General features: G+C 40.6%; 1 protein-coding gene across 1 annotated transcript in view; it reads right to left on the minus strand.

Annotated features, from left to right (window-relative positions):
* The window catches only part of POLE (DNA polymerase epsilon, catalytic subunit), a 1,031,469-nt gene that overhangs the window by 263,619 nt on the left and 743,490 nt on the right, over positions 1-24,360 (minus strand). Inside the window, exons 36-37 of the mRNA XM_044069769.1 lie at positions 17,911-18,134; positions 7,044-7,264 (exon numbers count right to left, since the gene is read on the minus strand). Coding sequence (XP_043925704.1) covers positions 7,044-7,264; positions 17,911-18,134 — 445 coding nt within the window. The remainder of the gene's footprint in view (positions 1-7,043; positions 7,265-17,910; positions 18,135-24,360) is intronic.

Genomic DNA, 24,360 nt, shown 5'->3' on the forward strand with positions numbered 1-24,360 from the left:
AAAGAGATTTTGTCAAGGCAACTAAGGATATGTAGGAAGAGACTAAACTAAAGATAATACTAAAACTGAATAACTGGAAATTCTTTATGGATGTGGAAAACAAGATACAAATAGTGAATGTTTTCAGTCCCTACAGTTTTATATGCAGGTGAGGTATGTTTTTATCAACCAGCGTATAAGTTGTGGGCAATAATAAAGAGTTGAAGACATTTAACTAAGAGGGAAGATGGCAAGCATTAAGTGGGATAAGATGACCCTTCCCATAGAACAAGGTAGTTTAGAATTAGCAGATCTGAAGTGTTATTTTACAGCTACATCATTAAGGCTCATATATATATAACACAAGCAGAAGGTTATAAGTCAAAGTGGAAAGGGATGATGGTAAAAAGCAGGGGGACTTTCAAAAAACAAGGAGATAAAGTGGGATTTCGGATGGAAACCCTTAAGGAGAATAACAACCACCATACAGAATATTATATTCATAAAGTATTCCAAGAACAAAGCCAGCATGCGAATGGAGAAAGGAGATTTTGCTAACAAGGATTACTGCAAGTAGGGGTAAAGAAAATAGGAAAAGAAATTGGAAAACGAACTAAGATATTGGGAGCAAATAGGGAAACGTAACAGACTGGGATGATGCCAATATGACGTTTGGACTGCAGGCTAGAGACTGCCTTCCCTACTAATGACTGATATCAGTGTACAGGCAAAGAGAAAGGGTCAAGGGAAACATAAGTGAAATAACTTCTCTGGTAGAGTTTTTAATGGAGTTAGAACAGAAGCTGCTGTTAAAAATGCATCATTAGTAGGGCATCTGAAATACTGCATAACTATAAAAATCAATCAGAGGAGTTACAGAAGATTGGAAAGATAGACTGGAAAAGCAATTTACAAGGGAACAATGGGAGGACATATGCATAGCTCCCAAGTACGCAACAAAGTCCATCAGGTTTAGGATTTTTGCATAGGTACTTTTATACCCCAAGCAGAATTCAAAGAATTTTTCCTCAGGTAGAAAGCAAATGTTGGAGGTTTGATGTGGAAGAAAGATGCAACTGGGAATATATGTTTTTGGAATGTGATGAGATGGCAATTCCTGGATGAGCAGATGGCTGTAACTAAGGAAATTATTTTGAGCTGGGAGACAGGATCTCAACTGCCTAGAAATATTAATTCTGCTGGCTGTCAAAAGTGCAATTACTAGATAATGAAAATCAAAGTCTAAATCAAATGCATTTGAAGTACTGAATATTGTAAAACAAAATAAAAGAACTGGAAGAGAGATCTTTAAAAAGGGAAGGAGTAAATTATATAGAAATAAATGTAAATTGTGGGAACGATACATACAGAATAACATTCAGGAGTAGTGAGTTATAAGGGGAGGCAAGAATTGAGCAACTTATGAAATGTTGGGCTGATGACCTTTATAAAAGGAAACACATGGGATGTATAAAATATATAAATAGAAAAGATATTAAATATGTTTTTCCTTTATTTTCTATTAATTTATGTTATCTATGTCTTAAATGATAATTTAATAAAGGTGTTTAAAAATAAGAGTGAACCTGATAATATAAAAACAGGTAACTATCAAGTGCATGAATAATAGACAGTGAATCAATCAGCAAAGACATTTTTGGGATAATTGAAATGTAAGCTTTAAATAAAGCTTATGTGAATGGTCAGGTGGAATAAAAAACTTTCACAACTTACACAGCTGGACTCTGCAGTGCTTTTACGTTTCTGCTTTTTAACTGAGAAGTCAGAGAAAAAATGCAACTTTTTAATGGAAGGGAGCTTCAGTGATTAGCATACCAAGGCCAGGAGCCAAACCTAGAAAGAAGACATACTCGGGCAACAAATGCACCATATGTCACACTAGTTCTATGAAAGATGATGATTTTTAGCAGAGTGCCTTTTGCCAAGCATCTTTCATTCATCTTTCATTTCAGAATACATTGAGAAAGATTTACCAGGAATAGTTAATGATTTGAATGTGCAGGCATAGCCCAGTTCTGATGACCTATACAGGTGACTTACACTCCTATAGAGAAGTTGTCAATAAATTACAATCTTGTTTATAGACCCACTGTTATCACATGATTTTAATCTACTCAACTCAACTTTATTGTAGGGTTTCATCACAAAGCACTTTACAAAACAGGTATTAAAACAAGTAGATGTTAAAAAGTAAAAACAGATTTAAATATACAGTAAAAAAGTAACAGATGAAACAGGAATCAAGGTAGTTTAATAATGCACACATTTATTTATTACCATAGCAATAAAAATACAAACTTCACACAAAATTATAATAAATTCAATATTGCAAAATTGTAACAAAATATTTCAAATAAAAATTTAGTTATATACTGCAGCACATTCTACAATACATAATTTAGTTCTAATTACAAGATCGGAATAAAGAAAAATAATTCAGTAATAAGTTAAAAATAAAACTGCAGAGCAGAGAGTTCATAGACAACCTTATGGTTCAATTTACTGTGCATGTAGAATAATCTGATTCAGATATATAATCCTTATAATAGTGTGAGACACATTTTTAACCAGTTACTATTTAAATGGAGCACACTAGTGTGCTGCTTTCATAAACTGCTGGCTCTGTGTACCAAATATGTAAACAGCTTCAGCTGCTTATGCCATTCTAATGTTTCCTCAACATCCTATTTATTATAATTATTTGTCTGCTACAGTGTTTCATAGCCTGCTGTAACTTTACTTTTGTTTCCGGTTACAACAGAAAAGATTCCCTTAATAGATCAGTCCACTTACCAAGTCAACAAATTAACTTGCCTGCAGTGCAGAATCTGAGAGTAGAAGACAGCGGAGTGCACTTTATGCAGCACACACGTCTACACTGTACCTCTAATCAGACAGTAAGTGATGTGCTTTTATTTTTAAACTCGAGGTCTCCAAAGGTACTATTTATAATTTTCAAATCCAGATTACAGAGACTGGCATAACACATTTTATTACGCCTGCTTTCACCATCAAAGTACCTTAAACATTTTTCCATTTTCACCAAACTGCACCATCCCCACACCAGTCTTTTGTACACAACCATCCTAAATATTTCGCTCCAATAACTCCCTAACACACTAAATACTTTTTTCAAACTCATTGCCCATAAAAATAACTGCTTTTCTAATTTCTTCTTACAACTTCTCAATGTACAGACCTACCTAACATTTAACTTTACTAATGACTGTTACCATTCATATACCTCATAAGGAATCCTTTGTAATCAGCATTCTTAAAAATTAGTGGCTTCAACTCATATTACCTCTACACCATAAATATTTTATTTCTAATACTGAGAGGGGAAAAAAGTATGTATTTCCCTTTAGAGCTTTTTAACACAAAACCTCATTTCTAATAGTTCCTTATTATCTTCCACTCTTGCTCTCTACCTTCAACAACTGCTACTTTTCTGCCTCCCTATTACCCTAGCACCCTATTTCCTCCATTTAATTACTTTACTCATTCAATTCTGCCAGTGTTTCCCTCAGAAATATTGCTTTTACATTATGATGAATGTGACTCAGACCTATGCATTCTCCACATTGCACTAAACTGCATCAGGACCCTAATTTAGATGGCTAAAAATTGCTCACCTGAGCAGTTTAAACAAATGCTCAAGTGAGCATCCTACCAACCTATGTATGTATGTCTCAAAGGTACCTGCAAAGAAAAAATACGCAGATCTCCCACAGGCACACATGCACAGACAGAGACACACAGTGCCAGCAGACAATACATTCCACAATCTCTCCATCCACAACAGCCACAGGTCACCTCAGGTAGACAACATCAAACATAGATGGACACAACTTGCATACTGTTACAGTAAACACAAGCAAATACAAAATCCTAGCAACACCACAACTTCACAAAATAAATGCCAGTCCTCACATACACTGTAGCCTCAATCACCAACGCACTATCTCAGAAACATTAAACCTCTATCCCAGGAAACACAACCAACCAGTATGCACATCCCAGTAACCACACATGGACTGTCCTAGTATCCACACAACAGTGACAGCCACATATACATTAGCAGACCACCCTCACCCCCCAACACCCACACAGTGCATTACCAACCTCTGCAAAGCCAAAGCAGAGGAGCTTCATCCTGTACAAAATAAGTAACTGACCGTTATGGATGTTCCATGCAATATAAATTCTTTAAATGCAGTTTTTGTCTTCTTCCACTACCTCCCTCCAGGCCCTACCTAACCAAAATGCACTGTACTGACCATTCCTCCATTCTTGTACTAAAACTCTGCCAATCCCTCCCCCACCATATAAAAGAAATCTGCTCTTTCCCCACTTTCACAGCACAACTCAAAAGACACCGCCATCAAAATTCTGACTGCAAGTGTTTTTCCCTGGGCATATGATCTAACTCCTCCCTCACCCACATCACTTCTACTTCCACCCTATGTTCTCTGCTGCTTACCTCCCAAATTTATTACCATCATTAATCCACATTCCATGGTAGTGCAGCGGTAGCATTGTTGCCTCACAGCAAGAGGTTCTCCCGTTCGATTCTCGGCTGGAGTGCCTTCTGTGTGGAGTCTGCATGTCCTCCCCGTAGGTAGAGTGGCGTTCCGAAAGACATGCGTGAATGGGCGTGCCTTCATTGAAGGTTAGGTGTCGAGCTGGCAACTCGGCACCATGAAAATCTACTGCCAATCATTAGCGGACTGATGTTCCGCTGTGGCGACCCCTAACCGGGAAAACCGAAAGACGAGCATTAATCCACATTAGTTTTTTCCTATCTGCTCATCATTTCAATTGTCTGCTATACTTTGTACCCGTTATAATTACTCAGAGTTTGTGAATTTGTTTATGTGAACTTCTTCACCTGGACTGTGCATGTACATGTTCTGTTGTGATCACTGCACTATCTAGGTTTGCTTGTTTGGGTCTTTCGGCTTTTCCCGGTTAGGGGTTGCCACAGCGGAACTCCGGTCCGCTAATGATTGGTAGTGGATTTTTACGTACCGGGTTACCAGCCCTGACGCACAACCTTCAACGAAGGCACGCCCCATTCACTTGTGCCTCCACACAGAAGACGCTCTAGCTGAGAATCGAACGGGACAACGTCTTGCTATGGAGGCGACAATGCTACCGCAGCACCACCACTGCAGTTTTATACTGCACTATCTAGGTAAACAAGCTTAAATTTTCTCTCTCAATTTATTAACACTTCTTCCCATTTCCTTTAGTGGATATCATATTTCTAATAATTGCATATCTTAAAGTGCATACTCAGACCCACACTGTGTAGCTGCTTTATTCACATTAAAAATTATTTTTTTTATCCCGATGTGCTACTGCTTTAATTTCTATTTCAATTACTACTCTTTCCACTGCATGCATAGATTCTTCATATTTTGCATAAAGTAAAAATTAATCTAAAATACCACCATCTTAACTTAGTTCTATTTCCTATTTTTAAATACGTATGTATTTTGTCTCTATTTCGTCAAGGCAGTGCAATAATACAAAAGAAATTAAGGTATCTGCATAACACCACTCTAATGTTTTATTTTTCTCTTGAACTGCTTGTTACTTTCCCCATTTACTAACTAAAAAGAACAAGGGCTTTTGTTATTTATTTTATCACTACTTTTTAAACATTTCATACAATATTTTGCATTCTCATTATTTCTATTTAGAAAATTTCATTGCTTTAGCACCTTCAAATTGTGTGGGACACTTAATTTATAATCCAATATGGAATTAAACAGAAGAAAATAAAATATGAAATGTGAAAAAAAATGAAAATAAGCTGAAGCTGTGGGTAAAGCACAGTAAAATGTTAACGAACTATAAGCAACGTGCAAAGGACTGAGCAGAACAGGGTGAAGAATGAAAAAAATACACCAGCAGAATTTTTGTTTGTATTACGAGCAGTCAAAATTTCTGTAGCACCATACGGAATTACATCTGGATCAAGTAGTAAAAAATCCTCAGAAATGTATGAGAATGGTATATGAAGTAAAGCAACACAAAGAATAAAAATGGATTAGTGATAGATGAAGAAAGTGTTTTTATTTTTAGCCAATGTACCCGGAAGTGCGCTGATAAAATAATTGTCTCTTAATTACAGATATCTGGTTGTGGTACTTTTCTGCTGTACTTTTTTGTATTACTATTTTCAAAAGCCTGGTTTTAATGGCTGAAGTTAATGGTTAAATACCTTCCCATTTCCTATGCTTCTATTATTATTATTATGTTTCTTTTGTGACATTCCATTAATGCCACACCTACTCTTACATACCCAATGTTGCGCCATTTTCAGCATTCACCTGAACTACTAATATTGCAAGCAGATGGGATTTGGGTTTATCATCACATCCAAACTTCAGTTCAGAAGTATACAACATCCACTCACACCGCACTGTGTCATGTGCCAGAATATGAAATATTAACCCACATGCCAAGTGTAGGGTAAGAACCAAAGAGTGTTTTGATTTACCACTGTCAAAGGAAAGTGTGTAACTAGAAGAATTCACTGTATTCCTGTTAATAAAGCAGTGCTGCAGACAGCTTCATATGGTGAATTTTGTTCTAAATAAAACATGTCCATAATCACTCAATCAGAAAGCATCAACATTAGATCCAAGTCATTCAAGCAAGAGCAGGAGGGACAGGAGTGATATGTGCAAAGACAGCATAATAAGAGGAACTGAGCTAAGGAATCATGGTATATGACTGATGTAATTATCACAGTCCAGCCAGAGAAGAAAACCTAGCTCCCTTAACCAGAGAGTGCTCCCAGGGAAATTGGGCTAAACTCCTCAGTGGTTTCCAGGATGGCATCCCTAGTAACTCTCTGTGAAAGTTACTGTTACAGAAGTAACAGTGATGACATAATTCAGTTATCTGCAGAAAGGTCTATATTTTTTCACAGTAGGTGGACAAGTGCAGAAGTCCTGTCCATGTTTCAACTCACTGAGTAAGGCAGTAAATCATTATACACACACACATCTAATGAATATTTCACTTACCTGTTGAGTAACACCCTGGATTATTGATTTCCACAGAGGCCCTTTCATCAAATTCCATGACTAATCTGTTGTCATCTGCTTCTTTCCCACCAAGGTCTGGTCGTGATGTCGGTGACAGCCAAAACAGATGGTTGTGTCGCCGAAGATGTCGAGCAAAGAAAAGGTCAGAGCCATATGTGGAGATGTCCTCAGGCAGGTTCCCAACTGGAATATGATAATACCTAACGGGTTAAAAAAAAAGTGAGAAAAATCACATGCTGAACTGAACTTTTAGTGGTTTTAATAAATGATGCAGGTGACAAAATGACTCCAAAACATAGTTCTAAGAAAGCGTAGCTACCCTGTAAATCTCAGCTTACCATCTGTCATTTATCCAATTCCATATCTGTGAAAAGCATAACCTTCACTGATCTGGTTCAGGGTAATGAATTATCTTTCCCATTAGACAGGTGTTGGCATAACAGACAGGCTCCATTCAAGAAGGCAAAGATTAAAGGACACTTCCTCGGAGGAGGTCTGTTTTTCAAGAAGCTCCTATTCTGGGAGAAAGTCGGGTACAAAATATGTGGAAGACTTTCCATGCCCTTGCAGGGGACTGTGCAACACACTAAGGATGCTCAAGATGAAAGACCTGCTTTTCAGGTGCTGAGACCTGGCTTCAAACACATTAAGGACGGGATAAGTAGCACAGAGCTCTGTCCTGGAGATTCAATGTATAACAGCAGAACAGCTTTTGAGTATCATCAAACAACTGTGACGGGGTTTGATGGAATCTGAAAGATTTATAACAGATATTGAAAAGGCAAAATGTTTGCCATAGTCGTTTTCGTTAACTACCAATTTAGCAAATATAAGTTTTATTGAGGAGGCTGCTGTTAAGATATGAGGTCCTACCATGCTAACCTAAACCATTACTTTACTTAAATCAGAGAGAGTTAACTTTTTCTTGCAATTCTAATAGAAATACAGTATGTCTTTACCATGAAACTTGAACAATTGAACAATGAACAATAAACAAGACATCAAAAAGGTTGTCAGCTCACACATCTCTCTCCTCTTACACAAGATAAAGTAAAGACACACAAACCCACATATGCTGAGGTAATCAAGAGCTTACCAAAAGAACAGATACCTCCCAAATGCAGTCAACCCTCACATACTGGTATACGAACAGAATCCACCAGTACACATAACATGTATAACAGTATCTCAGCAAATAAGCCCCTAAGGAAAAACATTTCAAAACCAAATTTCCTAATTATATTTGACTCAATAGGGAGACAAGCAAACATCCCTCTCACCAAGCTGAACAAGGAGGTCACGGTCAGCTGCCTGTCAGATGCCAGGATTTGCCAAGTCACGCACGCACTCAAGTAACTCAGCAGCAATTACCATTAGGACTGTGTCACAGTACATGTTGGAGTGAATGACTTGAGACATACCTCTCTGGACTATATAAACAGAGTCATGATAGAGCTCTCAGATTGTGTGTGCCAGGCAGATATCTCCCTAGCCATAAGCAGCATTCTACCTTCACCTAGGATGATGCCATAGGACAGACAAAAAAATGACTGAATTTAATAATTGGCTTAGCTTCTGGTTGTCACTCCTAGGGGATCCAGTATTTGTCAGCCCGGAAAGACAAGGTTGACAGACCTCGATGCTTCGTCAGAGATGGCCATCACCTGTCTCCTCAAGGCTTTAGGATATTGGCAAAGACGCTTGCCTCCCGCCATGCAGCCTTTTTTAGGCTACGCCAAAACAACAAAAATTCTAATGCAGAAAAATACTGTAGAGACAAACTCAAGGTCATGGTGCTTAAAGATAGCAGCCTAAACAGTAAGCTGCACTCCCTAGAAGCACTCCTCATCTTGGATGATGCTGACATCTGTGCAGTCACTGAGACTTGGTTCAAGGCCGCAGAGAGTAATCTGGCCATGCAGGGCTACAATGCCTTCCAAACATTCAGACCCCAAAACGAGCGTGAAAGAACCAAAGGTGGGGGTGTATCCATTATCATTAAATCCAAATACACCTTGCAAATGGTGAAACAGTACAACTCTCTTGAGCTACTTCAGGTCCAAATAACTATAGGTGAAACACCCTAACATATCCCATCTAGCTACAGGTCCCCCACCATGAATCAAGAGAAACACACCATCTACCTGAACTTGCTTGAATCGCTCTGTATACAGCCAAACACCTTGGTCGTCAGAGACTTCAACTACCCATCCATCGAATGGACGACTTACATGAGCACAAACATGAGCGCACTGAAGTTCCTAGACTTTTTAACTCAAATGCACTAGAACAGTTAGTCTGCACAACAAAAACGTGCTCAAATATCCTAGACCTAGTACTTACCAAGATGGAGTGCTGCTGCACTACCCCCATTGTGCTGCCCTCCTTAGTTAGGTCAGACCATAAATCTGTCTCATTTGAAGTAAAGATGAGACCTGACACACCCCACAGGAGCAAAAATTCTCAAAAGCAAACTATCGCCTCTTAAGCAATCGTATTAATGGCTTCAAAGCCGTTGCTAATGTAGGCAATGGTGACTCCTATGCGGAGAAGTACACAAACACCTATATAGCCACTTAAGTAAATGTACTGACTTGGCAGTAACTGGCAGGACTAAAACTAGGTCCTCTCACAAAAACAAGCCACCCTTGTGGACTCCAAGCATAAATAAGTTAACAACAAAAGAAAGAAACGGATATCTAAGAACAAGGAACGTACTCAAAGGAAGACTACCCTACACAACCTAAACAAGCAAATCAGAAACCTTGTAAAGTCCACTAAAGCAAGTTACAAAACTAGGTTAGCATCCCTAGCTAAAGACAATCCTAAGGCATTTTTAGCCATGTCCAAAACCTCAAAGGGAATACCCAGCTGTGTGGGCAGCATCACTCACATGGAACCTGAAGAAATTGCCAACCTGCTGGCTGACTGATTTGGTGATAATTACATCCCTCTGTCGCCATCAGCCATACCCCATAGCATTCTTGACATTTAACTCCGAAGAACAGGTCATTCAACTGCTCTCCAAGGCCAAATATACAGGCTCTATGAGACCAGCCAATATCCTGAGCTGCTTACTAAATCTAAAATAAGACCTATCAGAACCACTTAGTTGTGTCTAACCACAGCCTGAGCACTGGTTTTATGCCAGATGAGTGGAGAACAGCAAGAGTAATCCCCTTGCACAAAGGGGGTCCATCAACCGACCCTAGGAACTATAGACCAACTGGCTTGACCAGCCTTATCTGCAAATCCATGCAAAGAATCGTGGACCTTATCAACCAGGACACAGGCAACCTTCAAACTATTGACTCAATTCAGTTTGGTTTTGTCAAGGGTAGATCTTGCTTATTAAACCCGGTGACCTTTGAGAAAGTCAATGATGAGGGTAAAGCAATACAAACCACCTAACGATTTAGCCAAGACGTATGACACAATTCCCCACTGAGGGATCATTGAGAAACTCTCCTAGATGGGCATCAATCCATTCGTAACGAGATTGATAGCAAACTGGCTCACAGATAAAATGCACACTGTTAAAGTAGGGGAATCCACCTCTACCAGTAGACCAGTGGTGTACCACAAGGATTTGTACTGAGCTCTTCTACTGTTTGGAATTTATTTTTCGGAAGTCCAGTCAAAAGTTGATGGCCTGTGGCTTACTAAGTTTACAGATGACTGTAAACTGGGCGCAATCAGTGTCCCCCAATGACATCAACAAATTAAAGAAGGAACTGATGCAGACAAAGTGCAACAGCCACAGCCTTAAACTAAATGCAAAAAAATGCCTCACTATCCCCTTTGACAGAGAAGCAGACCCTGCTAGCTATGATACAGACAGCACTCCTCTAAGCTGAAACACAGTAGTGCATGACTTGGGAACACCGGTTGATTGCAATCTAAACATTGATCACCGTGTGTCCACAGTAGCAAGGAAAACCTTCTACACTGACCATCTCATAAATAAAGGCATTGCATCCAAGACCAGGGAGGTCATTACTTCAGTGTACTTAGCCTTTATATCAGACCACTGATTGAGTACAATGCTCTCCCCTTCTGTATGCACCATACCAGACACCCACAGCAGCTGGAGAGACCAAGAGAATTCAGAGCCTCCAAGACATGACTTGCATGGAAAGACTGAAAGCCCTATCATTGCACTCTGTATCATACAGGCTGCTGAGAGGTGACTTGTGTCTGGCCTACAAAGCAGTCTCGGACACTGCCCTAATGGAAATGCTGCACATCCACAAATAAAATGGGACCATAGCTCTCACCCTTCCATACCCAAAATTAGGAACACCAGCCTTCATAATGTGGCACAAATGGGCAAAATGTGGAACACATACTAATGGCTTACTGACAACTTCAACTAGGAGGGTCATAGGATGGTTAAAGTATGCTGGTTTTAGTTATAAAAAAATATTTTAATGAATTAATATAATTAATTTCTATTTTCCATGGATATTAGTTAAATTCCTTATAGAGAATGTGTGCCAGACCCTTTCAATGTGGAACTTTGAGGAACATGAACTTTTTAAGACCCCAAATGAGGTACGTTCCTCGTAATGAGGTACACTTGAGAGGTGTGAATGGGACAAGAGTCTCTCGTAGAAGGGATCTCAACCTGGTCTGCACCATTAATAGAACGTACGCAAGAGACAGATGTGTCTACCAGACAATTGCCACTCTTCTGGAATAAGCTGCCACTTCATGTGAAGCAAAGCTCCTCAACGACCCTACTTAAGCGCAACCTTGGCAACTGGATGGAAAATCGCAAATTCTCCCCAGGGTAGCCCTCATGGGCAGGGGCACTTGGTGCTGATCATAGTATCGCCCTGCAAACAATTGCCATCTATAGTCAACTAGGGTATTCTGGGGGGGTTTACATGGCTAGGCTTGTAAAGGTCCTAGGGCCATTAGCCTAGTAACCTCCTATGAACCTCTGGAATGTTTACTTTCACTACCGCTACCATAATGTCTGTGTGCATTCCTCCACATGCTGTGGACTTAGATCCAAAAGAAGACTTTCAGGGATGGGACTTCTAAGATGGCTGCACACTGAGCAGCAGGTAGATTAAAGCTCTCCCAGTATGACAACTGAAAGTAGTAAATTAAAACCACTAAAGAATTAAATATCTGCATAAAAGTCAGTTACAGGCTAGTCATTACACTGTCTGAATGCAGGCAAAGAAATTTGGAGAAAATAACAGAAAATCAACCAGAAAAAGAGAATAAAAAACTCTGGTTGGGAAGATCCTTGAAAATGATCAGCAGACAGCAGTTCATTTTTCAGTTGTACTACAGGAGATGGCTTCCAGTAATTTAGAGGACAAAATAAATCAAATCAAATGCATTCAGAGGTGTTTAAAATAAGTGAGACTCTGGAGGAATATATAAAGTCAAAGAACAAATGACTGGAAAGAATAGAAGAAGCATTAATTAGCAATTCAGATGAGATGACAAAAGTGTAGAAATCAAAAGATGAAATGAAGTAAAGATTGTCTGAATACGAGAGGCTTTTGAAGAACCGTTTCAAAACAATAGTAGAATTAGAACACAGCGCACAGAGAAAACCTGAAATTTTCTGATATACCTCAGGAAAGTACATCTGCGTAAATAAAAGTTCAGGTCACCATCCATGTGCCCTAACTGCTGGGTGCTCCAGCAGAACCATATAAAGCAATAGTTGTGGAGCAAAAACGTCAGAGCTTTCGTGCCTTGAGAAGGAAGGCTAGTGCCCTGAAAGGAAAAATCCACCAAACAACATATGAAGCTATTCAAAAGAGTATATGTATCCACACCCTAGCAATACACCAAAAGCAGAACTTTTTCTTTCGGCTTTTTCCCAGTCAGGGGTTGCCACAGCGAATCACCCATCCACTCATGATTGGCAGTGGAGTAACAGTTTTCCAAGTTAAGAACCTCAATTCAGATTGATAAGCTGGTTCAAATAGAAGCAGTATTAGCTTTTCCAGCACAAAGCCAAGACTTCAAGGAGGAGCTGCATGTTTTCTTGGACAACAAACATTTAAAAACCTCTTTCAAAATCGGTTTGATTTTAGGACAGAAAAAAGGGGATCTAAGTACAGACAAGCAGAATTTGTTGAAAGAAGAATTTTAACAGAGAAGTAAGAAAGGCCAGAGGATAATAACTCGCAAATATTCTAGAACCGGAAGCATCCAGGCCTTGAAAAGGTCCTTGTTCGTTGTAAGGAACCAACTAGAAAACTGTTTCCACTTACACAGTTATGACTTCCTAGTACCAGGCTTTTAGCCTCCTTTAGTATCTGCAACATGGCCTCAGAAAAAAAGCTGCGTAAAGGGTATCACATCTCTATCATCTATACCGTCAGTTGAAGTATTTTCAAGTTAGGATGTACTAAACCACCTGTCTTGTATTAATAAATCCTGTGGCAAGTGCCTGTGCAATTGCCATTGAAAATTTTCAAAAGGAGAGAACAACTGTTGCCTGGGCTAAAACTATGTCACTACTATCATCCTGGGGGAGGGGAGTCCTTCTGGATCTTTAGAAGAATCCTGGATATCAGTGGAAATGGTGGAAAGGAATAAAGTAATATTACTGTCCATGGAAATAAAAAAGCATCAGTCTCCTAGGCTTGTTTGAAATTACTCCTGGGGCAAAATTTATTTAACCACCTGTTTCAAAAGGAGGCAAATCCGCGGTGGTGGTGCTGCGGTAGCATTGTCATCTCACAGTAAGACGCTGTCCGGTTCGATTCTCAGCTAGAGCGTCTTCTGTGTGGAGACATGCGTGAATGGGCATACCTTTATTGAAGGTTGTGTGTCAGGGCTCGGCACGTAAAAATCAACTGCCAATCATTAGCGGACCGGAGTTCCGCTGTCAACCCCTAACCGGGAAAAGCTGAAAGACACATACATACATTCAAAAGGAGGCAAATGGTTCTATCTGAGGAGTTCACCACAGCTGGATTATTTCCAAGAAGATGCCTGACTGGAATTTAGATTTATTAGGGTCTCTTCTGTTCCTGCTCAGCTTGTCTGCTACAATGTTTTGCTCTGATGGAATGTAAGAAACCTGAAGAGTCAAACTGATCTGAGTTGCTACGTCCCAGGCCATCATGAAGTATGCAAATAGGATAAGATCTGGTACCCCCTTGTTTGTTTATAAACCATATCACTATAGTGTTGTCTGTGATGACTTTCAAAGGACCTGGAGACAGACAGGATTTAAAGCCTTTACAGCATGGACAAGAACCAACATCTCTGACACTTGTGTACTTTTCTCTCTCGTTTGTTCCACAGAACATGTTCTTTTACCCCACTGTATATAGTCCCCCAATCAAAGTCTGAGATACCTGTTGCAACAGACCGAAGAGGTGGTGGAAGTGAAAAGGGAGCATCAGGACTGAGGGACACCTAATTCACCCACCGCAGTAACTCTTTTCTTACAAATCCCAGCACTGGAATCTGAAAGGATAAAGAGTGGGGATGCCGATGCCAGACTACCACTACATTTTTCTCATGTGAAATCGGGCCACAGAAATAATAGTAATCAGAGGTGATGAACCCCAGAATCCTGAGAAATTCCCTGGCAAACATCACAGAATGGTTGCAAAAGGTCAAAAAGTTTTATTTTTACAGTTCTATTATGTCCTGAGAAAGAACCCCCCTTCCTAAGGAAGTATCCAGAAGGCATCCCAGAAAAGCGGTTCTGCTAGATAGACTGAAAAATGACTTCTGCCAGTCCAGTTAAGGCCCTAGACTGAGGAGGAGTTCCTTGACACATCTCAGAGTTTTGATAAAAAATAGTATACAAATATAAGACAAACATCCAAATATGGAAAAATGTAGATTCTTTGAAGTCTGCAGTAAGCAGCTACTGGAGACAAACACTTTGTAGATACCCTTGGTGCAGCAGATAGACCACAAGGTAGGGAGGAGAACTGATAATGTGGGCCATATACAGAAAATCTGAAAAACATCTAAATTCCTTGTAAAAAGGAATGTGATCTTTTTAAGTCAAACATTGCCATGAAACTGAAAGGGGGGGGGTGTGAATGACCCCAAGGTTTGGAGGGCTAGCATTTTGAACTTTGAGACCTTGATGTAGACATTTAGAAAGGGGAGGTCTAGAATAGGTCACATTACGTTCCCTTTTTAGCACCAGAAGGACACTTGAATAAAATCCTCTGACTATCTGATCGTAGGACACTGATTTCATGAGACTATGTAGCAACATGCGACCTAACACTGCAGAAAACAAGGATGTCTGGTTTACAAGATGATGAGAAACTCCCAGAAAAGGTGGGAGGGACTCCCATGGCAATCTGTACCCCTGCTGGATGATTCTCAAAACCCATTTGACTGAGATGATCTGTTCCACTGGTGAAGATGAAGGCCTAGACTGAGGAATAGCTTGCAAGGATAGGAGGAAGGATGTGGAAGGCTTACCTTTTTATTTTACAGCCTCTTTGCCACTACTTTTTAAAATCCTACTTGTTACTGAGTTGCCATTTAAGCTGTATTTGAAAAAGGCTTCTGAATTACAAAATTTTTACTGAAGTTAGAAAAAGTTGGTTGGAAAATCTAGGTCCCCTTGAATCAAATTCCCTCTTCATCAAATGGAAAATATAGGTCCCCTTGAATCAATTTCCCTCTTCATCAAATCTTTTAAGGACCTCAGCAGCAGAAGGGCCAAACAGAACATCCTTATCTAAAAGGCGGCTTAAAATCTCAGCTTTAACATCTTCTAGACATCTTCTGGTATGTTTTGGGAACATAACCAGTCAAATCTTCTCATAACTGAACCAGTAGCAGCAGCCTTGCATTTAGCATCAATACAATCATAAGAGCAATTAGTCAGCCGTGGTGGTGCAGCGGTAGCGTTGTTGCCTCACAGCAAGAAGTTCTCCCGTTTGATTCTCGGCTGGAGTGCGGGGAGTGCCTTCTGTGTGGAGTCTGCATGTCCTCCCTGCGGTTGGATGGGCGTTCGAAAGACATGCGTAAATGGGCGTGCTTCGTTGAAGGTTGGAAGTCGAGCTGGCACCTCGGCGTTCGTTAAAATCTACTGCCAATCATTAGCAGACCGGAGTTCCGCTGTGGCGACCCCTAACCAGGAAAAGACAAAAGACAAACAAACAACCACAATCATAAGAGCAATTGAAAGAATGTTTGGTTACATGAGCAGCAGATGCAATTAAGGAATTTAACACCAGTAATAATTTCAGCCAAGTAGTAGAAGAATAAACTTTCTTCTTAAATGTGTCAAAAACTTTCCCATCCTTGCAGAGGGAATAGGGTAGCATTTGCAATCTGTTTAGCTGTAGAATTTTTAGATGAGGAAATAACATCAAGGTCTGCTTTATGATTAGAAAACATATCAGTATGGGTTCCTTTGCATAACCCATCAGACTTTTTAGGAGCGGGAGATTGAATGTCAGACATATTGGAAGTCATTAAGAAAACATTCTCTAAAGCTGGCAACAAAGCATAGATAGCTGAAGGCTGTGGAAAAGTTCAGCTGCAACAAATCATAATAAATCTTTAGGGAAAGACTGATTTCGTTCTGTTCCCACTGAATTAACTCTCATTTGGACTACAGTCTCAGAAAAATATAGGTTTTCTAGAAGCAAATCTGAAGTAATACTTTCCACAGAATCAGTATCTTCTGCTTGAGAAGAAATCACCGAGCAGGAATCAGCAGAATGTGAGGGGAAGTATTTTTTCTTTTTCTGTTGCCGTCAGTGAAAAACAGGACTTAAAACATTAAAAGCAGAAAATAATCCCTTCGCAAGTCTCAGGATTCTTTCCTGATCACAGTTAAAGAAACAGGAAAGGGGAAGTAACATTCTTAATTTTTTGTTTTCTTTTCCTGCAAGACTCCCTGAAAAAAACAGCAACTCGTGGCAAGCAGAACACCCCGGGAATCAGACACTCTAGCCAGACTATGTAGTAAGCCTTCACTTGCTTCTTCTCATGAGACTGAGGAGTGTTTTTCCTTTGGCTGGACTGGAAGTATCTAGCTCTCCATAGTGACTTCCTGAGATGCTACAGCAGGGGACAAAGACAAATCAATAAGTGGTCCAAGGAACCAGCTCCGGCCACAGCAGAGTCATCCATCAGTGGCCAAGACAAGAAGGAAGTCGGCCTGACACTAAGACTCTTGCAAAATGTTCTTTTTCTTGTGGATTGGAGAAGGAATAACTGAGGAGACCAGTAAATGTTCCATGCTTTAGCCAAGAAAGAAGCTTGAAAGATAGCTTGTGTGAATCAGTAAACATCCTAACAGAAAAGCAAAAAAAAAAAAAATGTATCAAATAAGTTCCCAAAAGCAAAATCTCCTGCTCCAACACACTAAGTCTAAACAAACATGTAGAAAATAGTAAACTACTTTTTACACAGTTTTTCAAACAAGTATCCACAAGGCAAATATCCCCTTATGTAAGGCAAAGCTGTCCATATAAAACAAATTTTCTAGCATAAAATCAATACAATCACTAAACACACAGCTCTTCTTCAGAAAAGTGAAAACGTGGAAGGTTTTGCCCAGCAGGTTACTATCCGGCCTAGAAGGATTGCTAGCTACCCACCTAGCCGTGAAGCCTGTAGAGGATACATACTCAAGTTTTTGGTGCCCAAACTACTGCTGTTTTTATGCATCTCTGCTCAAGCCAGCAGTCAGGAACACATGGAAGGTGTCCTGAAGCTTTGAAAGCTGGCCATTGGTCATATCCTTGGGCAGGATATAACCCAAGTACCATAGGCTACTGGAACACTGATCTAATGTTGAACATCTGGAAGAAACAAATTGCATTCATTTTATGAAAGTACAACGTTACTGTAATTTCTTAGTTTTACTTACCTTGCCATTTCAAAAGCCTGTGACAGGCAGCTGTCAAGGTTGAGGTAATGTTTGATCATTCGACGAGCACCATGACGCTGCCAATCCAAAACATTATAACTGATGTCATCAATAACATGAACAGGGACCAAAGGAAATTCCTCAAAGACAGGCATGCCATTGGCCAGTCTTTTAATATCCCAGTTAGACTGTACAGCTATCAGAGTAGGACCTCTCCGTTCATCCTGCAATGAATAGGAGAAACGGGAATTAACTGTAGGTGCTGCAGCTTGGATGCATACCTATCTTTAGATAAACACACAAAATTATTTAAATATTTGAGTGCATCTCAGACAGCAGTCAGGTCTTTACTTCAAATAAACACATCGTAACCAAAATATACCTTCAGATCTCAGTAATGCAAAAATGTCTACATTTTCATCCATTACATTTCTGCCATAGATGAATGAAAATAGTGAGACACCCTGAAGACAAATACCAGCTCCTAAAAATCCTCACTGACGAACAGGTTTGTTCTTTGAGACACTCAAATATTTTGAATGTCTGAAGATATTTACAAAAAGCATGTATCTTTTTCTGAAGCACTCTCAGCAAGTAAGTCCTTACTTCATGTGGGTAAGCCCCAAGCAATAAGGACGGAAAAGTGAAGGGTTAAGGGAGCATGCAATAAAGACTGCCCTGCCAGACCCCACCCTGTAGGGTTCACATCAAATAATCAACCACTTTCACGAATACCTAGTGCCACAAAAAAAAAAAAAAAAAAAAGTATAAGTAAACATGGGTGCTTTTGCTGTAATTTTGACTTTCTGTGTCTGATGACCGTACATTAGGTGTTGACTATGCTTTGTCACAGGCGAAGTGAACAGGGAGAATTGAGTGGTATTTGTGTGGGCTTTAATTGCACTTTTATCATTCAGTGCTGTGGTTTTTAGGCCTTTTCCACAGTTGTACTGTGCAGACAGCATATTTAAGGAGTGGCAGCATCACCTCTCGCTTTAAGTTTGTTTTGGATATATTTTTGGGGAAGTGATCTTACTGGTCTAATTTGGTTTTGAATTTTGATATTTAAGGAATGCCTGCATATCTTTTTTGTGCTGGTGGATTCCATTCAGTGAAAACAGAATTCTTCATTTTCTGTATGAATCAGTTACTGCCTCGACGTTACAGGCCTTACTGTTTTGATAAGAGTCTTTCCTGCCCATGGCTTAGCTGTCTAAGGCTGAATGTAGTATTATATATGAGAGGAGAAAGACCACATGACTACTATCAGGAATACCTTTAAACCAGGCACTAATGACATCACTGAGGCTTCATCAAATCATGTACAGATTTCCCCACTGCTCTACTACTATGAAATTCTGCAAAAAGATAACTGGGAACAAAAAGTTTGGTAATAGGTTTGCCAAACCTCCCTCCCCCCAGCTAAAGCAGGCAAAAACATATTTTTCTGTTTGTCTCATGAAAGTGGTAAAAGTAACATGACAAAGTATTCTCCTAATTGATGGCACCTCCAAGATTTTTACTGCCTGCTACTACTCTGAATCTGGGACTTTAATCTTGTACAACCTGTTTTCTTCCGTTAAAGAAACTTGCATCTTTCACCAGTGCACCAGGGGCTGCTTATAATTACTGCTATTACACCTAAATTATGCTTTTGGAACAAATGATCATATCTGGACCAGTTTGGAAGACAAACATTGTACTTTAACAACTTTCTCTTTTGCTTCTTTGCAGGCAGCCCTATCACCCTCCACCCCATTCAGGGCCCCAAGTGAGACTGCCCAGCATTCTTTGTAAATTAGGTGCCAGAGCATTTAGGCATAGAGAGAAGAGAGACACTACATTTTTCAGCTCAGCTACAAAAACCAACTTGTAATGCACTGTACTGCCAAATGTCTGCACACTCAAAATAAAAAAAAAAAATCCACCTCTCAGCGTGTTCCACAAGAAAGGGATTGCAATCTGCAGTCAAACCCCTCAGTATCTTCCCCTAAGTGAACTTGAGTTTTGCTATCCTGAAAAAAAAAATTGAGCCAGAAGCCAATGTGCCAATGTCAGGCATAATCTTATGGCAATGCGTAGCCTCTCATTCTGCTATACAAAGTGTACTTTTATTTACTTACAGTTACTGCATTCAGTGCTGTCCTGTTAGTACATGTAAATTATACCACATTTTCAATAAAACTCATCTGCTCCCGCCCCAATTTCCCTAAACTGAGCTCACTTTAACACTGACTGCTGTCACTCCAAAGTACAGTTTTGTACCTACCATAAATGTAGATGTCCGATAGGTATGCATCTGCAGTCATCACATATGGGTTGTCCTGCCTCAGGCAGCCCTTCGGTCGGCCAGATTCCAAAGTCTGGGTCCGGCGTCGGCTGATGTCGCCCTTTCCCCGACGTCACAACGCCTGGGGTATAAAAGCATCAGCCGACGCCATCTTCCTCAGTTTTTCTTGCCCCAGATGCCAGGTGCCCTCTAGGAAGGCTAAATTTGGAAAAATGCAATAAAAAATCCAAACATTTGCAGAAATATATATATATATATGTGTATAAAACAAATACACCATAACAGATCCCCCAGCTAGCTAATAGAGAGGTAAGCACCCTAGGAGTACCACAGAGGGGAAGGAGGGAGGGTAAACCTGACTGCAGATGCATACCTATCGGACATCTACATTTATGGTAGGTACAAAACTGTACTATGTCCTTCAAGGATGCATCTGCAGTCATCACATATGGGTAGAATACCATAGCCAATCTGGGGGTGGAGGCACTAGGAAAAGGATGGTGTAGCTAAGATACCCTGCAGGACAGCCGTAGCAAAGCCTGCTCTGGATCTGGAATATAGAGGTAAATTGTAATGCTTGGCAAATGTATGCATGGAGCTCCATGTGGCAGCTTCTAAAATGCCTTTTGTAGCCACCCCTCTTAAGAAGGCTGTGGAGGTGGCTGTGGCTCTCGTAGAATGAGGTCTAATGTTAGCTGGTACAGTCTTTCCATGAAATGAGTAACAAAAGCGGATGCAATTTCCTATCCATTTTGAAATTGTCTGTTTTGAAATTGCTTTTCCTTGAGTACCAGCAGAATATGCTACCAGCAGCTGGTCAGTTTTTCTGAAACCTTTAGTTCTGTCCAAGTAGTAGCGCAACTGTCTGTGAATGTCCAGGGTGTGCAGCAGTTTCTCCCCTTTGTTTTGTGGATTTGGGAAGAAGGTAGGCAAGTGAATGGCTTGATTCAATGAAACCCTGGATACCACCTTTGGCATAAAAGTAGGATTAGTTCTTAATGAAACTCTAGCCGGATGGAAAATAATAAATGGCTGAACTGCCATCAGGGCCTGCAATTCCGAAACTCTTCTTGCTGAGGTTATTGCCAGAAGGAAAGCAGTCTTCCATGAGAGGTACTGTAGATCTGCAGATGCTGCTGGTTCAAATGGAGGCAGTGTTAGTTTTTCCAACACGTAGTTAAGGTCCCAAGCAGGTAGAGGTGGTTTCCTAGGAGGTTTGATGTTTTTGATCCCTCTTAGAAACTGTCTTAGGAAAGGATGAGAAAAGACAGGGGGATCAGTATTGTACTCTGCTGAAATTGCTGAAGCATGAATCTTAATAGAAGAGTAAGACAGTCCATTGTGGAACATTTCTGCTAAATATTCCAGGATATGTGCCATGTTCATCATTGTCGCATCTAGGCCCTTTGTGGTGTTCCAGATGCGAAATCTTTTCCATTTTGCTGAGTATGTCTTCCTTGTGGAAGGGCGGCGAGCTTCCAGAATAATATTCTGTACTCTCTGGGATAGCTTATCCTGTGTAGGAGTCAAGGTATTCTCCACGCTGTTAGTTGCAATGTTTTCAGGTTGGAGTGAAGAGTTTTGTATCTGTGCTGTGTCAGTAGAAGTGGCCATAGAGGGGTAGGGGCCATGGCTTTGTACGTGACATGCTCCTTAGCAGTGGGTACCAGTGCTGTCTTGGCCAGTCCGGAGCTATCAGATCACTTTTGACTGCTCTGCCCTGATCTTCAGTAACACCTTGGTCATTAATGGAATAGGAGGAAATGCATACATGGTCAGATTTCTCCAGCTGAAAAAGAGGGCGTCCACTTTCCACGCTTGTGGGTGGTATGTCCTTGAGCAGAATTTCTTTAGTTGATGATTGTGGGGGGATGCAAATAGATCTATGTCCGGGCTCCCCCAAGATTGTGTTATCTGTTGGAAAATGTCTGGGTGCAGCATCCATTCGTGTGCATCCATGATATTTTTGCTTTAGCTGTCCGCCAGTGTATTGTCCTTCCCTGGCACAAACTGAGCTTGTAGCTGTATATTGAGTTTCAAGGAAAGATCCCATAGATTCATTGCCAGTCTGCACAGAGGGTAAGAATGGGTACCTCCTTGCTTGTTTATGTACCACATAACTGTGGTGTTGTCTGTCCTTATTAGTAGATGGCCTTGATGCAGAAAGAGTTAAGGCCTCTATTGCATGTATCACTGCTAGCATTTCTTTTTGATTTATGTGCATGCATAGCTCCTTTCGTGACCACTGTCCTTGGATACCTCTGTCCTCCATGTGTGCTCCCCAACCTAGGTCTGAAGTGTCTGTTGTAATAGTTTGGGAGGTTTTTGGCTTTGTGAAGGGCAGCCCTCTGTTGGACTGGCTGGCCTGAGCCCACCACAGAAATTCCTTGTGAAGGCATGAAATGAGTGGGATTAAATTTTCCAAACTGTGACTGTGCTGCGTCCATAAACTCCTTAGGTACCACTGTAACTTTCTCATATGTAGCCTTGCTTGTGGAATCAGAAGAATACAGGATGCCATGTAACCCAGGGCCTGCAGGATTTTCCTTGCAGTCAGCTGCGTTTGTCTTGTCAGATTCTTGAAGTAATCCGGTAGTTGACTTTGTTTTTCTTCTGTGAGATAAGCCATTTGGGTGGTTGTATCTAGATCCGCACCCAGAAAGGTTATTCTTTGGGATGGAACAAGTCTTGATTTGTGCATGTTGACTGTATATCCCAAGGCCTGTAGAAGATTGATGGCATAATTTAAGTCCTTTATCAGAGTTTGTTGGTTGTCCGCTTGTATAAGGCAGTCGTCCAGATATGGGTAGATTTGAATCCCCTGGAGTCTGCAGTGTGCTATTACTGATGCCAGGCATTTTGTGAATACTCTGGGCGCAGTAGATAAGCCAAAGGGCAATGCTGAGAATTGATAATGCTCTGACCCTGCAAGAAATCTGAGGTATCTTCTGCAACGTTGTCTGATAGGGACATGCAGGTATGCCTCCTTGAGGTCTAGAGTAACCAGCCAAGACCCCTTGCCCTGCATGGGAAGGAGTTGCTGTAGAGTCAGCATTTTGAATTTTGGCACAATGAGATAAGTACTCAGTACGGACAAGTCGAGAATAGGTCTCCATTGATGCTCTTTTCTTGGAACAAGGAATAGTCTGGAGTAAAATCCTTGGCCTTGTTCTGAAATAGGAACTTTTTCTATGGCTTTCATTTGAAGTAAGTTTGAGATTTGTTTCAAAGCCTCTGTCCTTTGATTTGGTGGCAGACCTGGTATGCCTTTTCTTTTTGGCAATGTGTGGAAATGGAACCTGTATCCGTTGTCTATTATTTGGAGTGTCCATTTGTCTCTTGTAATGTTGTGCCAATTTCTTGAGAATAAAGAAAGCTTTCCGCCCAAAGGTGCTTCTAATTGAGCCCTGGTTGGCGGAGTCAAAGCAGAGTCATTGAGTTTGTCCTTGTGCAGCAGTTGCAGATCCTGAACTGCCTGTCTGGATTGGAGGTTGCCATTGACGGCCTCTGTAGGAGCCCCTAGCTTGGCCTCTACCTCTGGCATGCCTGTTTCTGCCCCTTTGAAATCTTTCTGTGTCCGGAAAGGACCAATTCTTGGAAGGCCAGTTTCTGCTGAATCTAGGAGGTTGGACTTGAAGAAAATCCTTAACTGTTTGTACAGATTTTGCCTTTTCCTCAAATTTCTTTAGGACGGCTTGAGCAGTGGAACCAAATAAATTTTGCTTTTCCAGTGGAGCATCCAAAAGCTTAGCTTTAACATGTTCTGGCAGAGATTGTTCCTTCAGCCAAGCATGCCTGCGTATGACAACACCTGTCATTGCTGACCTACATGAAGCTTCCAATGCATCATAACCACACTGCAAGAAATGGTTGCTAACCTGCTGGGAATTATGTACCAGATCATGAAGGGATTTACTGTCCAGGGGTTCAGAAGACAATTTCTTATGCATTTCTTCTAACAAATACTCTTGATACTGTATCATGTGAAATTGACAATTTAATGCCCTCATAGCAAGAGTGGCAGAAGTATACACTTTTTTACCCCATCTCTCTAATGCCCTGGACTCCTTTGCAGAGGGGAGTGGGTTCTTAGTAACAGCTGCAACCCCTTTAGGGCCCTGTGAAATAGTTTCAGGGTCAGCAGAGTGGGCCTTAAAGAA

This window comes from Protopterus annectens, chromosome 4.part0, assembly GCF_019279795.1.
Source record: "Protopterus annectens isolate FY-2018-M chromosome 4.part0, PAN1.0, whole genome shotgun sequence".
Taxonomy (NCBI): domain Eukaryota; kingdom Metazoa; phylum Chordata; order Ceratodontiformes; family Protopteridae; genus Protopterus; species Protopterus annectens.